General features: G+C 41.6%; 1 protein-coding gene across 1 annotated transcript in view; it reads left to right on the top strand.

Moving 5' to 3' along the window:
• Positions 1-832: 832 nt before the first annotated feature.
• Tmem39a (transmembrane protein 39A) overlaps positions 833-18212 on the top strand; it is a 28504-nt gene continuing 11124 nt past the window's right edge. Inside the window, exons 1-4 of the mRNA XM_041673429.1 lie at positions 833-1111; positions 2100-2286; positions 10669-10891; positions 12966-13049. Of these exons, the coding sequence (XP_041529363.1) occupies positions 2174-2286; positions 10669-10891; positions 12966-13049 (420 nt within the window). The 5' untranslated portion in view covers positions 833-1111; positions 2100-2173. The remainder of the gene's footprint in view (positions 1112-2099; positions 2287-10668; positions 10892-12965; positions 13050-18212) is intronic.

The raw sequence follows: 18212 nt of genomic DNA, 5'->3' as shown, positions 1-18212 counted from the left end.
TTGAACTCAGCAAGGTAAGCGCTACCATTAGTCCTCCTTATCGTTTTATGTCTCACTTTCTGTCCACAGGAAAACAGCTTAGTCATCTCTGGAGCCTCCGCTAAAATGCCAAATCTTTCATAAACCTTTTTCAATATTGACGCTAGTTGGGTGGTGGTGGCGCACGCCTTTAATCCCAGCATTCGGGAGGCAGAGGCAGGCAGATCTCTGTGATTTCGAGGCCAGCCTGGTCTACAAGAGCTAGTTCCAGGACAGGCTCCAAAGCTACAGAGAAACCCTGTCTCGAAAAAAAAAAAATATTGACGCTAGCACCATCCTAGAGTTTATTAACTTCTTGTATGCCATACCTGGACCTCGGATATACTTTTAATCTTGCATTTATTGTTAACAGTATTACTGCGGCTGCTGCTGCATTCTTTTTTTTTAATAGACTGAACTTTTCTAGATCTCGGTTTTTATTTCTAATATCTACCTAGTTCATTATTTATCCGTGCAAGGGGAAGTCTGGAGGCTCAAGCAATTTCAACATGTGATTTCAACAAGCAATTTATGCATGTGACTTTAGGTGGGGTCTCCGAATATCCCTCCTGCTGTGAGGGTACCACTGGCTGACTGAAGCCAGGGAGGTTTAAGAAAAACAAAAACAAAAAAAAAAAAACAAAACCGCAAGCCACGCGTGGGCGGGAAAGCCCAGCCACCCGCCCCCATGCCCGCGGGAGCGTCCCACTGCGCAGGTGCACCGGGAGGCTGGCCAGCCGGCTCTGCTGGCTGCAAGTCAGTTTCCGGGGGCCAGCTCGACGCGGAGCTGACGTCATCGCTGCGCGCTGCCACGTCTCCTCAGCTCCTGGGCGATGGAGGCTGAGGATGAGTGGTGATGGGGTCGGGCTCTGCTTCTGGGTTTAGCTCTGGCTCTGGCACGGACTCCCGGTCTGGGTCTGGTAATCTAGAGACCCTACCCGATTTTTCGACTCTCCAGTGGGTACCGGCCTGCGTCCCGGCAGCTGTTTTGGAGCGCTTCAAAGAAGGGAGGGAGTTCGGGTGCCTGGGGTCGGGTCTGTGAAGCCACCGCCTCCTCCCGGGGATCCTGCTCCGTGGCCGGCCTGTTCCATGCGTGAGTTTTCCTTACCTGCTTTGTCGTCCCGCTGTCCCGGCGTGCTCCGGGCCTTTCGGTCGCCGGGCTGGGACTGCTTGGTGATTTCTTCTGGGGGCTAGTCTATTCAAGTTTGTGGTTTCTGGCCGTCCACCTTGACCCACCCCACGCTCTTGTGTCTCAGCCTTTCTCCCCTCACCTTACTTTCTCTTTAATTAAGGATCAGTTGTCCTAGCGTCTAACAGTTTGGATTCTTTGTCCCATCTGGCGTTAGTTGTTAGTCTGCAGACAGAGGATCTGGAATAGGGAACATCGGATCCCTCTGCAGTAGTAACAGTTCGAAAACGGGTTTTTTTCTTCTTTTTATCTCTCCCCGCCCCCAACGTATAGTTTCCTGAGTATTTTTAGTTGTATTTAGAAAATATTTGGCATATATTGTCAGAACCATATTTGCCTAAATTGAGGAAAACAATCCTTTTTTTTTTCTCCCCAGTGAAGATCTTTAAGTTTCATTAATTTTTTTAAAAAGTGGTTTTACAGTAGCTTTCCTGAAACAGGCAACCATTTGAATGAACTGAAGAAACCACGGGTTAAATGGCGTGGTCAAGGTCAGATAATATGGGGCACATCTTATCTCCGGCAGATCCCTGGATAACAAACAACCTATTATTTTGGGCAGTGATAAGCTTCCTGTATTTCAGGTGCCTTTAATGTGAAACACCCAATTGGACAGAAGTTGTGTTGTTTCATGTAAACTTTCACCTGACTGTGGTGTGTTTTATAGGACGAGAAGTCAGCAACAAAAGACACAGTTGTGACTTGCCCAATGCCGAGCAAAGCTCAGATCAGATTTTAAGCCTCTGACCTTACCCCAAGGTCCAAACAGTATCCACAAATGAGAACCAAACAAAATCTGCTCACTTAGTTTTAATGTTTGCTTGTTACACTGACTTCTTTAAGCACTTAACTGGTATTTAGGGTTTTATTTTTTAACTTTTTTATTATTCAGAGTTGAAGTAAGTTGCCGACCATTAGCCTGGGTTGCAACTGCAGGTGGCATTGGAAACTGCCTGGGTCCTGGACATGCCCAGTAGAAGGAGGGGTCCTAGTCGGCAGCAGCTAAGCCGGTCAGCTTTACCTTCTATACAGACGTTGGTCGGTGGCGGCTGTGGCAATGGAACAGGCTTGAGAAACAGGTAAAGAAAAAAATGAGTGTGTGCGTGACAATTTGCATAATTTGTGATATATTATCGGTAAGACTAATACAAAAGTCATTCTATTCAAATATTTGCTTATCAAACTTGGTTCTTGTCACTGACGTAGAAATTCTACCTTTGAAGACTGAGAGCTTACTATTTCACAGTACTTTGCAGGTCGAATGATAGTTCACAGGGACCCCAGAGTGGACGAGTATTTTTTTCTTTTATTTCTCGCTTAACAATATTTTAAAATTTTTTATGTGTATGAGTATTTTGCCTGCATGTATGTCTGTGCACCACTTACAAGCCTGATGTCTACGGATGCCAAAAGAGGTTGTTGGATTCCCTAGACCTGGATGGAGTTGAGATGGTTCTGAGCCACCATATCTATTCTGGGTACCATATCTGAGTCCTCTGGAAGAGCAGCCAATGCTCTTAACCATGGAGCCGTCTCTCAAGTCCCAACCCCCTTTTAAAAAACTACCCATTGAGTCCACTTTGTGCCACTCATATACTTGTGGTGGTGGGGCCATTCACTGAAGTGTGGTTGGCCTGACAGGTGCCACACCTTTAAAGAAGCCATCAGTTTTCCATAGCTCCTTTTAGGGATGGGGGCTCACAAGCCCTTTCCTCTGCTCTTGCCTCTCCACATTTTATTATTAAAAGTTAATCAGGCAAATGTTATTTGATATTAATAATAGCTGTCAACTGTAACATGAAATGCTAAGAATTGTGCCGTGTTACATAGGATACAAGAATTTGTTTGGGGTGTTGTGTGTGCAAGGTCAGGTGCTACTCCTCAGGTACTCATTAATTTTGAGACAGGGCTCTAAGTGGCCAAAAAGTCACTAGATAGGCTGGCTCAGCTTGTTAAGCTCCAGGCATCTGCCTGTCTCCTCAGTGCTGGGATTATAGTATAGACCATTATGTCCAGTTTTTTTAAAGAACCTTGTACATAAGCACTGTCTCTACATCACTCCCACCCCTAGTTCCTCATGGTCTCTTTATTATTGTTATGTGTACATACATACGTGTGTGTATATGTGTAAACAACCCACTAAGTCCATTTACTGTTGCTCGTATACCCATGCGTCCAGAGCTGACCCCTCCTAGACAGAAGTTCATCCCTGGAAGCAACTCATTCTCCCTTTCCCAGCGGTCGTTGACCACCTGCAGCTCTTCATCTGTGGTTGTGGAATTTCTCTGTCCGTGTTGGCAAGCCAGCTGCTTTCCCATTATGCTGGTCTTTTCTGGCATCCATAACGCATGAGATTTCATCGGTGTATTTTTTCCTGTCATGCCTCGGGGACACTATCTGCCAACAGGTATTCTGTAGACTCTTTCTGCCGGCCCTTCTGATACTTTTCCCCAAGCCCCAGGTGTAGGGGTTGTGTTGCAGATGGAGCAGTTGGAGTGGGCACCTCCCAGTCTATTACTGCATTTGACCAATTGTGGCCCTCTGTAATGGTCTCCATCTGCTGCAAAACGAAGCTTCTTTGATGAGGCCCGAGAGCTACACTTATCTGTGGGTCTAAAGATGAGGATTTAGATTATGGTTGGAAAACACAGGTTTAGGAGCAGGACGGCAGTAGGTTCTCTTCTCAGTCTGTGAACTCACTGGACATGGATAGCTGACTACGTTTCTAGTACCAGGAATAAATTTCCTCTTATTGAGTGGTCTTAAAGTTCAGTTAAGACAGTTACTAGCTACCCCCGATATAAAAATGTTGTTGTGCCATTGGGATATTGTTGTGGTTCATAGGCTTAAGCTGGGTAAGATTGCTACTCTCCTTTGGCAGCTTGCTTGCGTACATCTTCTCTTAGGAGAACTAGTCCTCATAAAATAACCTGGAGGATTCCAGAGCTGTTTCAGCTCAGTTTCTGTAAGTACTATGCCTGAAGTGTGTCATCAACAAAGTCTTACCTTCAAGTTCTGGAAGGCAGCAGCAATAGTCATATTGTTTGGGGAGACTCTTGTAGTCCTCTGACCAACAGCTCGAAGGGAGATTTCCCATGCTTGTGGGGTCTTGTTAGATAGTGAATGGCTCTTAGTGGGAGCATCGTCACCCTGTGTGGGATAACCCCATTATTAAAATACACACCCACAGATAAAAGCATGCTAAGCATGTGCTTTACTACTGAGTTACATACCCAGCCCAGGATGCGATATTTTGTGCTGATCGTATCCAGGGCAACTCGTGTCTTTGGAGGCTTGATCATGGAGCAGCGCAGAGATGCTTTTACCTAGTCATGCGTTTGGTCAAGATAATTTTTTCCTGAATATTTTTGTTTTCCCTTGTTTTAATGTTTGGTTTCCAGAGTTACCAATCAGTACCACTCCTGTCTTTCAGGCTCTCCTGATTATATTTGAGAGTTTGTTTGGAGGTTCTAGCACAGGAGCATAGCCACTCCTGACCTAACACTGGTCCTCTTCCAGTCATGGAAGGTCATTCTCTGACGGAGAGCACAGCTTGGAGCTTTGAGGATAGACAGGATACCCATCCAGCCACTCAGGTTAGCTGAGTCAGCCCTGTTTTTCTTCCTCCTTGGCTTCCTTGACTCCTCTAGCTTATTGTGTTCCCAGAGCTGCTGCCTGCTTCTTCCTGATCTGCTCTAGGTAGCTTGGAAGGAAAAGGTGGCCAGGAAATCCTGGAAGTTGGGCCAGGTTTACAAGTCCTCTCAGCTAGACTAACTTTTTTTTTTTCCAATTTATTTTTATTTTATGTGCATTGGTGTTTTGCCTGTATGCATGTTTGTGTGAGGATGCCAGATTCTCTGGAACTGGAGTTATAGACAGTGTGAGCTACCATGTGGTGCTTTAGGCCCCTAGACTAACTTTTAATGTTTAATTACTGGGATGGTGAAAATATCTTTAAGGCTAAGGAAAGCAAGCAATCTGCTATTTCAAAAGAGTTGAAGCCCAGCTTTGGTGGTGCACACCAGTATTCCGAGTACATGGGGGCTGGGCTGGGAGGATCTAAAGCACAAAGCCAACCTTGGCTACTTGTTCAGACCTTATCTCAAACAAACAAAAGTGACCAGAGCTGAAGTTTCATTCCTAGGTAGTTCTGCTTATACTTGGATTCTGTAAACACTGTAGTGGGAGGAAAGAGGAACATTTGAAAATGCTGATACTTTAGTATTTGTTTATTAAGACACATTTTTTTTTTTTTCTTCAACACAGGGTTTCTCTGTGTAGCTTTGGAACTTGCCCTGGAACTCACTCCGTAGACCAGGCTGGCCTCGAACTCACAGAGATCTGCCTACCTCTGCCTCCCAAGTGCTGGGATTAAAGGTGTGTGTTACCACCTTTGGCTGAGACAGAGTCTTACTATGAAGCCTTGGCTAGCCTGAAACAAACTGTGTATACATATCATGCTGGCCTCAAATGTACAGAGGTCTGCCTGCCTCGCCTCCTAAGTACAGGGTTAAAGGCACGTGCCACCAAGCCTACTGACAGTGTTGATAGTTACTAGATAGATAGATAGTTGATAGACACTGAGTCTAGCAGTGCTCATAAGCGCCCCTCCTTATTTTGAGTAGGGGGTTTCTATATATGTTCCTATTTTTGTAGCTCATATTGACTTTCAAGGTTTCAGTCATGTATTATTTTGATCTACCATTTTCCAGCCCTCTTCCCTTTTTTTTGGTTTGTCGAGACAAGGTTTTGCTGTAGCTTTGAGTCTGTCCTGGTACTAGCTGTTGTACACCAGGCTGGCCTCAAACTCACAAAGGTCGCCTTTCTCTCCCTTCCAGGTGCTAGGATTAAAGATGTGCGTCACCACCAACCAGCTTTTTTTCTACTTTTAATACATGTAATTTTTGCAATTTTAGTTGAGGGGATGGAAGAAAGTGTTTTTCAGTTGATTAAAATAAAAGAAGTATTTAGTTCACTTAAAAATCATTGTGACTGCCAGGCGGCGGTGGCACACGCCTTTAATCCCAGCAGTTGGGAGGCAGAGGCAGGTGGATCTCTGTGAGTTCGAGACCAGCCTGGTGTACAAGAGCTAGTTCCAGGACAGGCTCCAAAGCTGTCTTGAAAAAAAATTTTTTTTATCATATGTTTACCTCAAAAGATTAGTTTGGAAAAAGAAGTTTTTCTAAATCTCTTGCAGAGATTCCCCCACCTGTGCCTCCCAAGTGCCAGGATTGTGTGTGCCACCACACCTGGTTTCCCCTGGAAACTTTCTCGACTTACTCCTTTGTTTACCTAAATTCTGCTGCTTCCTGGCCCCATGAAGACCAATCTCTTGCTTGCTATATCCTTCTTACACATAAACTATATGCAAGAATATAGTAAGAGTTCAGTGTAAACATTTCACATACAGTTTAGGCACAGTGTACCATTTTTATTATCTAGGGAAAATTGTTTTGTGTTTAATCCTTAGAGAGCGATGTTTACCAATCACGTTACTAGATACAGTCCTCCTAAGTAGGTCTTTGAAGACAGCTATATACATTACTTTTCTTATTGTGGCATCCAAGTCTGTCCAACACAGTTTATGGAATGAAGGATTTCTTGTGGTCCACAGCTTAAGAGAGTGTGGGGAGGTGTGGCAGAGGTTGTGGGGGTGGGGTATGCAGCTGGGACTCAACTTCTGGGGAGACATGAGAGCTATGCTACTCTTCATGATGCTTCCTCTTCTCCATTTCATCTCAGGCCGTGGGATCGTGACACCCACGCACGTTCACAGTGAACTTTCCCTTCTTAGTAATCCTTCGGGAAAGCCCTCACACAGGCCCAGAGGGGGAGAATCCAGTCCAGTTAGGTGAATGCCGTCTTTTTTCTAGGGAAGTCTGGTGTTAGGGGAGAGTGCTCTTGTGGCTGGTCTCTAAAGAAAACCTTAGCCATTGCCCAGTGTCGTGGTGAATGCCTGTAATCCTGGCACTTTGGAGGCGGAGGCAAGGAGAACTCTGGAGTTCAAAACTAACCTAGTCTATGCAGGAATTTCTAGGCCAGCCGGGGGCTACATAGAGCCTTAAGGACAAAAGAAAAAAATCTAGGGTTTTGAGTTTCTAAAGAGCCTTCTTGGTAGATTCTTGGTACCTTGCATATATTGTAACAAATTGCTGCTATTGTATAGTGTTGTGTTGTGTTTTAATAAATAAAGCTTGCCTGAAGATCAGAGGGCAAAACTACAGAGAAACCCTGTCTCAGAAAAAAAAAAAACCAAAAAAACAAACAAATTGTGTTTTAATAAACAAAGCTTGCCTGAAAGTCAGAGGGCAAAATAGCCATACAGGCCCGGGAGTGGTGGCACACACCTTTAATCCCAGGACTCGGGAGACAAAGGCAGATGGATTTCTATGAGTTCAAGACTGTCTGTCTAAAAGAGAAACAGCTCACTAAGTTGATCCCAGCACTTGGGATCACATGATTTTAATTCCAGCACTAGGGAGGTGGAGTCAGAATTAATATGGCTGGGTGGAGAGAGAAGTATAAAGGGGAAGAGACAGGAACTCATTGGAGTGTGGGGTGTGGTGTGTGTGGAGTCTTCAGGATTTGTAGAGATGGGATCTCGTCCATTTTCGGTGTGAGGTAGAGGTAAGAGCCAATTGCTGGCTTTTCTAGATCTTCAGGTGGAACTCCAGTATCTCTGGGTTTTTATAATTGGTGCTACACTACTGGAATTAAGTGCGCCCTGAATAGATTTTTTTTTTTTTTTTTTTTGGTTTTTCAAGACAGGGTTTCTCTGTGGCTTTGGAACCTGTCCTGGAGCTAGCTCTGTAGACCAGACTGGTCTCGACTGAATAGAATTCTTAAATCTGGCTAAAGAATATAACTCATGTAGAGTGTAGGCCTAGCATGCTAGAGGCTGTGAATTAGGTCTCCAGCAAACTGTTGGGCCAGGTGGAGACATACAGGTCTGTAATTTCCAATATTCCAGAGGCAAAAACAGGAGGATTAAGAGTTAAAAACAACAGCAACCAAAATAGCAAAGAAGTTGGGGTTCTTAAGTCTGTATGTATATCCTACTAAAAGGTTCCCTCCCCCTGTGCTAGGATGCAACCCAGGGCTTTCCACATATTAGGCAGACACTTTACCCCTGAGCTGTACCCTCAGACTAGGTATAGTACTTTTACTTTTCCTAAATATTACTTCTGCAATTAATTTTCTTACGTGTATTCACTAAATGTATTTATTTTTAAACTATTTAGAATTTTAGTTTTCATTAGTGTATAATCATATATGGACTGTGACATAGTATTTTGATGTATCTGCATTGTACAATTATTTGAATGATTTTAGTTTGTAAGACTTTGGATATATTTCCCCTCTAGCTTTCAACTTTATCAGATGACTTGATTTGACAGATGCTATGGGACGGCTTTCCTTTTTCCTTCTGATGTCCTGTATTGCTGTGGCTTACCTTACTTACCTCTTGTCTTTTGGCTTGAAGTGTAAAAGCTAAAGCTGCAGAAAGCATCACAAGTGTGGATCTCCTGTGTCAGTCAATACTTTGGAAATTGGCTTGTTTAGTGGAACAAGTATCTCAATCTATTTTCCTTGGAGAGATTTTTATGACCTTTTAAACTCATAAATAGCATACTCATTGCACATGCTTTCACCCTTTATTTTTACTGAAGGGAACAAGAATTGTTCATTTGTTAGATTTAGAGGCTCCTGACTTTGTTACATTTCATCAGTATTTTTAGTTTCGACATTTATGGCTAACTGAAGTGAGGTAGTAGCTGGGGTGCCAAGCCTTTGCATTCAAGTCATAGTGTTCTTTGTTATTCAGAATGAGCAAAGTTCATGTTCCCAGGAGTCCCTTAAAGTACCGTAAATGCCACATGCCAGCTAGGGTTCTATATTTGGAAATTTTAGAGTGGTAACACTAATACTGTTCCTTCTCTTGGTATTAAAACCAATCCTGTTTTTCCTCGTCATGTAAATAAGATCAGCCTTTCGATCTCTGTAACTATTCCTGTTTTTTCACTTGGGATAGCTGAGCTCTTCCTGATCTGTAAGTAGGCATGGCGGAAGAATAAGAAGATAAGAACTAACAATTCTAACTTTTGTGCTGTAAGAGATCTTTCTCTTTCATGATTGCATTGACCTGCTGTCTTCTTAAATGTGTGTATCAGCAGTGAATTAAAGAAAGCATATTCGAGACTATAATTTAGTAGCTAAGACATAACTCTATATAAATTATGTGATGGAAAGATATGCGAATAAAGGCATAATTTAAATTTGATGATGAGAGAGGTGTCAGTTTTGAGTTAGCGTGAACTCCACAGAGGATAGATATGTTTGAAACGTCTCCCAAATAATCCCCATGCTTTCCTCTTGTGCCTGTGGGGAGAGCGTATATAGTACCATAGCATGTGTGGGGTCAGAGGGGAGCTTGCAGGAGTTTGTGTTTTCTTACTGTACGGGTCCCAGTGTTCAAAATTGAGTTGTCAGTATTGGCGGCTGGCACCTCTACCCACCGAGCCATCCTCCTAGCTAGTTAGCTTTTCTTTTCGTTTTTTGTTTGTGATTCTACAGATCTAACCCAGATAATTGTATGTACTAAGCTAATACTCTATCTTTGAGATAGCCCCCCTCCAAGTCCCTTAAATCTTGAAGAAGGAATAAAATAAGAATATCTAAAAAAATTTTAAGGAAGGTGATTATGGAGGGAGGGCACTGCATTTAAAAGGAACAAAGTGCCCAAAGGGAATAATACATATGTTTCAGACAGCACATACGTGGACATCATATGTGCTCCAGGTAGAGAAGGGACTGGTGGGAAGGTCACTTTGTTAAGAACAGGCCTGTGTATGACTTAATAAAAAAAAAAAATTGGCTGTTATTTCATTGGCAAGGGAGAACTATCTTGAAGATTCAGGTAAGAGAATAATCTCAGAATTTCACTTAGAAAGATCCTTGAAGGCAGGTTAGAGGTCTTGATGAAGGTAGACTTGGGGTTTGTTGTAGTAATTTAGGTGAAAGTTGGTAAATGGTTGAGCCAAGATAGTGCATTGAGAGGGGAAGTGAGGCTAAAGAAAATTTTATAAAGTAGAATCCAGTCCATTAGAGAGTGGTTGAATATGGAGAAGTAGAGGAGAAGTTCTAGCTTAGACTTTTTTTCCTTTGGGTGGCCAGCAGAATAAGCCATGGACTAGTGTCAAGGCTATGGGGTGGGTGGCGCAGATGTTCAGTAGACAACTAGGTAATGAGACTAAACTCAAGGGAGCTCTGTGGTTTAGTCTTCATGCCCAGGAGATAATGGAAAGCATGGCTTCATTTTATCACTGATGTAATGTGTAGGAAGAGAAGAAAAATGGGAAAACAGCAGTTAGAGGTGGGTGGAGGAGCCAACAGGGGTTTTAGGCATTGTGACACTGAATGAAGGCTATCACCATTTGAGTTAACTCTAATTTCTTTTTCAGGAATGGTAGTGCTATTGGCCTTCCAGTCCCACCTATCACAGCCTTAATCACCCCAGGTCCTGTTCGTCATTGCCAAATTCCTGACTTACCAGTAGATGGGAACCTGTTCTTTGAATTTCTTTTCTTCATCTACCTGCTGATTGTTCTGTTCATTCAGTACATCAACATCTATAAGACTGTGTGGTGGTACCCATACAATCATCCTGCATCTTGTACTTCACTGGTAAGTCTTCAGATGCCTAACGTTCATTGTCAGCAGGCAGGAAAGCAGCTGGAGACACTGTTTTACATAGCCCAAGCTGGTCCGGAACTGAGTGTGTAGCCAAGGATGACCCTGAACTATTAATTCTTTTATTTCTGCTTCCAGAGTGCTACCACCTATCTAGAAATAAATCCTCTAATAAGGCATTGTGATACCAAAACTCAGATTTTCAGAAATAAAGCTTCCTAAATTGTTAAAATACAAATATTGCCAGAGGAAATGAAAGTAGAAATTAAAATGCAGGAAATGTTTAATAACATATCAAAAAGTGTTTGATGTTTGGCTTCCTCTGCTTCATGCTAAATGCATTGCCAAATGTCACTATGATTGTATTCCAGCAACGTTTCCTTTCTGGTAGTAATGGAAAGCAAACTCAGGGTCTGTGTGTGCTAGACATATACTTGATCACTAAGCTGTGTCTCCAGCACCAACTTTACCATTTTAAAAGTTGAATTTGGTTAATTATGTAATGTTTCTAACACACGACAGTCTGAGGCAGTTCTTTGAATGGAAACTACCCTCTTGGGTGGAAACTACCATCTTTTAATGTGTGACCTTCAAGGTGATATAGTTCAACTTTGTGATCCAGAAATGGAAGTGTGAATAGGAAAATAAAAAAGATTATTTTTGAGTCGGGCCTCATGTATTACATGTACTAAAGATGGTAGATTTCCAGTTCTCCTCCTCCTGTCTCCTGAAAGCTGGGATTATAAGTACCTAGGTGGTGCTGGAACTGGAACCCAGGGTTTCATGCATGCCAGGCAAGCAGTCTTATCAACTGAGCTATAGCCTAGTTTTAAAGGAGCATGCCTTATGGGTCATGTTTCTATCATTTTCCTATGTATACTCCAAACAGTAAGGGAGGCTAGAATGTCCATATGTTAATCCGAATAAAAATTGTATTCTGTTACTAAAACTAGCTCTGTGTGCTGAGTAGTCACCACATTATGGATTAGAGAGATGATTTAGCAGTTAAGAATGTTTCCTCCTCTTCCAGAAAACCCAGTTGTGTTCCTACACCTGATCTGTCTTTGACTCACAACTACCTTAACTCCAGGTCCAGAGGGTACCTCTTCTGTCCTCCATCTACATGCACATGCACAGAATACATAATTAGAAAATATTTTTAAAAGGCAGACTGTAGGTTTGTTTGTTTTTTGTTTTTGTTTCCTCCGTTATTTAGAGAGGCAGTGACAGTCAGGAAGCAGAGAGAGTTTTCCATAGAGGTTCTGTATAAAACGTTCATGATTCTAGGCAGAGTACTTGACATACACATTATCCAAGCCAGAAACCACTGGTCACTTAATTTCTGTGTATTGAGGACCACAAAATATTTGTCTTCCTCAGCACAGTGTCCTTAATGTTGGAAAGGGTGCCTGCCATAATTTGAGTGTTAGATACATATTTAAGCAAATGTACATTTCGGTTCCTAGGATACTGTTCCTAAAGCTTTGTTCTTGTCACAGTAATATGAACAGACTTAGAAGAAACTAGACTCTGGGTGAGGGCTGTTTTATAGAAGAGATGAGCTCCAAGACACATTTCTAAATCGTTAGGAACGGCAAATGAGCAGAAGAGATATAACACATAGTAGAAGGCTTAGCAGTAGACACTCAGATTAATGTGTACAGAGACGAACAGTTGTAACTCCTCAAACACTCAGAGTCCCAGATGATCTGTGTAATTGGACACACTATAGATCCGTTGTTTTCATAATTCTGCAGGGTATTACTTGTTAATTGTCTTTTTTTTTTGAGATCGTGTCTTGCTAGCTAGAGCAGGCGTGTGTCATCATCACCATGCTCAGCTCTTTTCAAAATCAAAAGGGAATGCATTTTAGACAGTTGTTTAATGTTTGGACAGATATTGCAGTTTGTCGTGAAAAGAGAAGTAGCAGGTAGGCAGTCTTGGGGCATCTGAACCCCCGTGTTCTGTACTGGTCTCAGAAGACCTTCAGGGGTGGGCGCTGCTGCCGCTGTACAGTGAGCTGGTGCGCACGGTGCTTCTCTGACGCACTTCTTTGTTTCTCTTATAGAATTTTCATCTCATTGATTATCACCTGGCAGCATTCATCACAGTGATGCTTGCGAGGAGGCTCGTTTGGGCCCTCATTTCAGAGGTATATTGGCTCATTCACTTCTTCTGTCACCTGGGGCTGGGCTTAGTTGCTAGAATGGGGTCAGATTCCAAATGTGAAATGACTAAATAGAATTTTAATACAATTACAAATTAATTGCTTCTGTATGCCTTGTTCTGATACTTAAGAAAAAAGTTTTCCTACAGTGTTTAAATTCCAAATGTGAAGTAATTTAAGAGAATTCTTTGAAATCTAATTTGTAGGATTGTAGGATCTGAGGTTATTTTAGCTGGTAGATTTTTTTTTTCTAAATGCAATCTTTAATTTTGAAGTTCTAGTTAAATACAGGATGTGTTTCAGGTAATGAGTTGCTTGTACATGCATAGTTGAGTCTGAAATACTGTTTCAGATAACATTCACTTGAAATGGTTTGTATACCACTTGTGAAATTTCCTAACAAGAAATAATTTGAGGTTTTTAGGACTTACAGTTTTGAAAAGACAGTGTTAAATTTTGGTGTGATTAATTTTCAGAACCTAAGCTTTAGTGGGCTGAGGAGGAAAGAACTGCAGCATAAAGATCTTTTAAAAGCTTACTGTTATTGGTATGGTAGCGTTGGCATTGGTATCATTTCTCAGATGTCTGTACACTTGGTGAGGGAGGAAAATGCTTTCATAACTTCTACTATATCTAACATGAAAATGGTGTTCAAACAAAAATGGTAACTTAGTCAAAGTGGTTGATTATTTTTAATCTCGGAAAATTTTATTTCAGTGTGAAATTTTAAATGAATATTTGCTATAATCATGGGTAATTGAGACTCAACTTTATCTTTTTAAAAGATTTTTTTTTATTTGTATGTATGTGTTTGTGTGAGTGTATGTTGTGTGTGCTGGTGCTTATGGAGGCCAGAAGAGGGGGTTCAGATCTCTTGGAGCTGGACTTATAGATGGTTGTGAGCCACCTGATGTGGATGCTGGTGACCAAACTCTGTTCCTTTGGAAGAGAGCTTCAAGCTCTTGACCACCAAGCCATGTCTGAGGCCCCAGTGCTTTCCTCCAGAGCAGACATAAACATCTGTATGTGTGGGTTCTAACTGAAGAAGTGGATTTCTGTGAACGCAGTGGTTGAATTTAACTGCAAAGCTATGGTAGTAAGATGGCTTTTTTCCACAGTGGGAAACCTTTCACCAAGTTTGATTTAGGCGATCAAAGTAGATACTGAGCTTGATGCAGTGGCACAGGCCTGAAGTACCAACACTTGGGAGGAAAAGGCCATATGATTAGCAGTCTTGCAAGTAGTGAGTTCCAGGCCAACCTTTTTACATACTCAAAAGGAAACAAAATAAAAATTGCTTTTTTTTTTTTTTTTTTTTAGTATTAGTTATGGAACCATGGCCTCATATATACTGGGCAAGTGCTGTATTCCTAAGCCTTCTTTTTGCTTATTATTTTGAGATAGAGTCTTATTAAATTACCTAGACTAGCCTTGAACTTACTCTATGACCAGGCAAACCTTGAACTTCCTGTCTTCCTGCTTGAGTTTAATAGCTAAGATTACAGGTCTGGCCTAGATTGCCCCCCCCCCCTTATTTTTTTTCTTACTGGATGCCTAGTTTGGATAGTTCCAGAAATAAACTTCATTTAGAATAATTGTTTTGTTCTTTTGATTTAACTAAACATTGTTTTGTTTTCATCCTTCAGTTACTTAGAAATGGTATTTGTTAGTTGGGTGCAGTAGTGCTTACCTGTGATGCCAGCACTCAGGAGGCAGAGACAAGAAGGATCAGGAAGAAGGCTATCCTTGGGTACACAGTGAGTTGAGGTCAGTCTAGGGTACCTGAGATCCTTTGCATATGTTCTGTTCTGTGACTGAGAATTCCTGTTGCTGCAGAGACTAAAACTTGAAGCACTTACTGCTTTTGTTGGTGATGTAATAATAAGCAACTTTTGCAGTGTGTTAGGAGTATGCATTAACTTTTTTCAGAGCTGTCTGCCATTCTTACTAGAAACAGATGCTGAATTTAAGCAGATTTTTAATCCAGGACTGAAATTGTACGTTGTACACGAAGGGAGTGTGTAGTAATTACAGCACATTCATATACTGGATCTGTGTGCAGATATTGAAAGGTAGCAGGGTGTTTGCTGTTGACGTTCAAGTAAGCGCAGACGCATGGGGCTTTTAAAGAGGGTGGGTTTGTTGTTTGGTATGTTTGACAAAAGTTTCTAATATGTAACCCTGGCTAGCCTGGCACTTAACTGTGTGACCCCAGTTTGCCTTAGAACTCATGGTTGTCTGCCTGTCTCAGTCTCCTGGGTGCTGAGTTTCCAAGCTTGTACCATCATCCTTGGCTTTAAGACAGAAAAGTTGAAGGAACAAAGTCGTTCGCTGATGTGAAAACTTGTCTCTGCGAGGATATGCAGACTGATGCCAGGCATTTGTTGGTGTCTGGGGACAGTACCAGGTTCCCACCAAAAACGCTGTGTTTATCTTTTGTATCTGAGTGCTGTGGCTACCACCTATTAAAAAATTAAAAACCTAGAGCTGTATCATAATTCTCTCCTAAAATATCTAAATTAGGTGGGTAAAGCTCATCATAAAACATCTTTTCTAGAAGCCTTCCATTAAAATATGTTTGCCTTCTTTTGTTTTTTATGCCACAGAAAGGATCCCTACCTGAGAAAGACCAGTCATTTTTAAGGACAGGCTGGAGGTAATTAATTAAGAAAGCTGAACTGCTCAGAAGGGACTACCTCTCTCCCTAGGTAGACTCTGTTCACCTCCAGGCCAAACCTGCTTTACTGCTCCACAAGACTAAACAGAAATTCAGCTTTCACCATTTTGAACCAATTCTCTTTAAACATTTCTCCAAGCAAGAAAATAGGGTATTCCATTGGAAAAAACTAAAAGCAAAGTAGAAAATTAAAAATTACAGTCCTATTATAAAGAACCAAATTCCTTCTAATCATTATATACACATAAAAGTTTGATGTCTGTGTGTGTTTGTGTTTATGTATTTTTCATGTGTTCTGAGAACATATATTTGTCACTCAGTGTTACAAATATTTTTCTACCCTTTCCTTAGCCTTCCTTCGTTTTCCTCAGGTCTCAGTTTAAATATAACTATCACTTGAGAATGGTGTGGGGCGGGGGTCCTAGGGACTGAACACAGGGCTTCCCCACACACCAGGCAAGAGACCTAGAGATCTCCTACTACATTGTAGCCATAGCCTATGTTTTACCTTCTGTTTTGAGACGCTTTCACTAAATTGCTCAGGCTAGCCTTGAACTCACTCTGAGCCCAGGCAGGCTTTGGCCTTGCAGTCTTCCTGCCTCACTCAGTATGTGGGATCACAGGTCTGCACTACCAGGCACTAAATACTTGCCGTTAAAAGTCTTGTCATGTGCTCTCCTGGTAGCATAGGTTTTTCTTGTAGCACTCATCATACTTTAAAAATAATTGTTAAAGTTTAAGTTTAGTATTTGCATTTCTTGACTGGGTAGCTTCATCACAGTGGTTAAGAATTTGGGTTCTGGAATAAGGCAAAATCACTGAGCAATACAAATCTATTTTAGTGCCACTACACAGAAGCAGTCTTTATTTTAGTTTTTGATACAGAGTCTTTGTGTGTAGTCCAGCCTGGCCTCAAACTCATGATCTTCCTGCCTTAGCTCCTCTTTGTTGGGAAGATAAGTATGTACCATGGTACTAGCTTGCCTTCTTTTAAATTTCTAACCTTTTTGTGTGTGTGTGTGGTTTTTTTGAGGCAGGGTTTCTCTGTGGCTTTGGCCTCGAACTCACAGAGATCCCCTTGCCTCTGCCTCCTGAGTGCTGGGATTAAAGGAGTGCACCACCACCACCACCTGGCTTTAAATATCTAATTTTAAGTTGAGAATGGAGATGGTGGAGTAGCTCCAGTGGCTTAAGTAACTTCCCCAGGATTACACATGAAGTCCTTTGGTGTGGGTATGTATTCAGGAGTGAAATGGAGCTATAGCTTAAAATATCTTGAGCCTTTCCCACAGTTTGATGCTTAAGCAGAGGTATAACATTCATTTAATGATACTTCACATTTTTACTTGCATATACTGTGTGTGTCTACAGTGTATCTGTGTGAGTATACGTACAAATGCTGTTGTGTAATGTAACGTAGTATAGTGTAATGACACAAAAAGATCTGAGAAATGCATTGCAAGGTTTTCTTGTGTGAACATTGCATAGTGTATTTACACAAACTTGGATGATGGTTGTCAGTCTTCCTGTGTGACTTCTTGATGTAGTTAAGGGGTGATGTTGCCAGAGATGTACTGTGTACTATTCTATAGTAAGCTTATAATGAATAACATTGAGACATTGATCAGAGTATATGTAGTCTAGCTCCAATAGTTTTTATCAAACATTATTGTATGTAACTGTGTTGTACGTTTATACAACTGGGAGTATAGTAGGTATGTTTGAATCAGCATCACCACACACACACTAGGAACTGTGACATTCTGACAGCTAAGTCACTGACGAGGAGTTTTTAAAGTCCATTTAATGCTTTCTTTAGAGATGAGGTCTTGCTATGTTGCTCAGACTGACTTCAGTCTTCAGATCCCAAGCAGCTGGTATGAAGGCATGTGATATAAATAGCATACAACTCTCCCTTAATTTTATTCAAGCACTACAATGTATTCAGTCAACTGAGCATTACTGTAGTGTGTCGTACCTGTACATTATATGTGTTAAGTACCATGATCTTTAAGGCGTAGATGTAAAGAGAGACTCGAAACGCTACCTCCCAATCTGTGTTGGTGACTGCAGATCACTTTTACTCCCTTTCTGGGTCCAAGACTACTGTTTAGAGCTGGTACATGTCTTAATCCCAAAGGAGGCTGAGACAGAGAGTTATGAGTCTGAGGTCAGCCTGAGCCACAGAGTATGAGGCCCTGTCTCTAGGAGAAAACCGACAACAGAACAAACAGAAGGACTGATATGTGAGGTGAATGGGGACCTGCTGATTTTCCTGCAGTTTGTTCATGGTGTCTACATCATTTTAGAGAAAAAACAAACAAGAAAACATGACATGTGAAGCTTCAACTTTTGACAAGTAACAAGTATTCCTTTTTTTTTTTTCGCTATATGTAGTTAGTTTTACATTTTTGGGATTAAGAAGGCATATTTGACAGGCTCCAAAGCCACAGAGAAACCCTGTCTCGAAA

The sequence above is a fragment of the Microtus oregoni genome, unplaced genomic scaffold (assembly GCF_018167655.1).
Source record: "Microtus oregoni isolate MIOR12 unplaced genomic scaffold, Mior012 000023F_ref0000262, whole genome shotgun sequence".
Lineage (NCBI taxonomy): Eukaryota > Metazoa > Chordata > Mammalia > Rodentia > Cricetidae > Microtus > Microtus oregoni.
The sequence above is the reverse complement of the archived record's forward strand: the minus strand, read 5'-3'. Positions and strand labels throughout refer to the sequence as shown.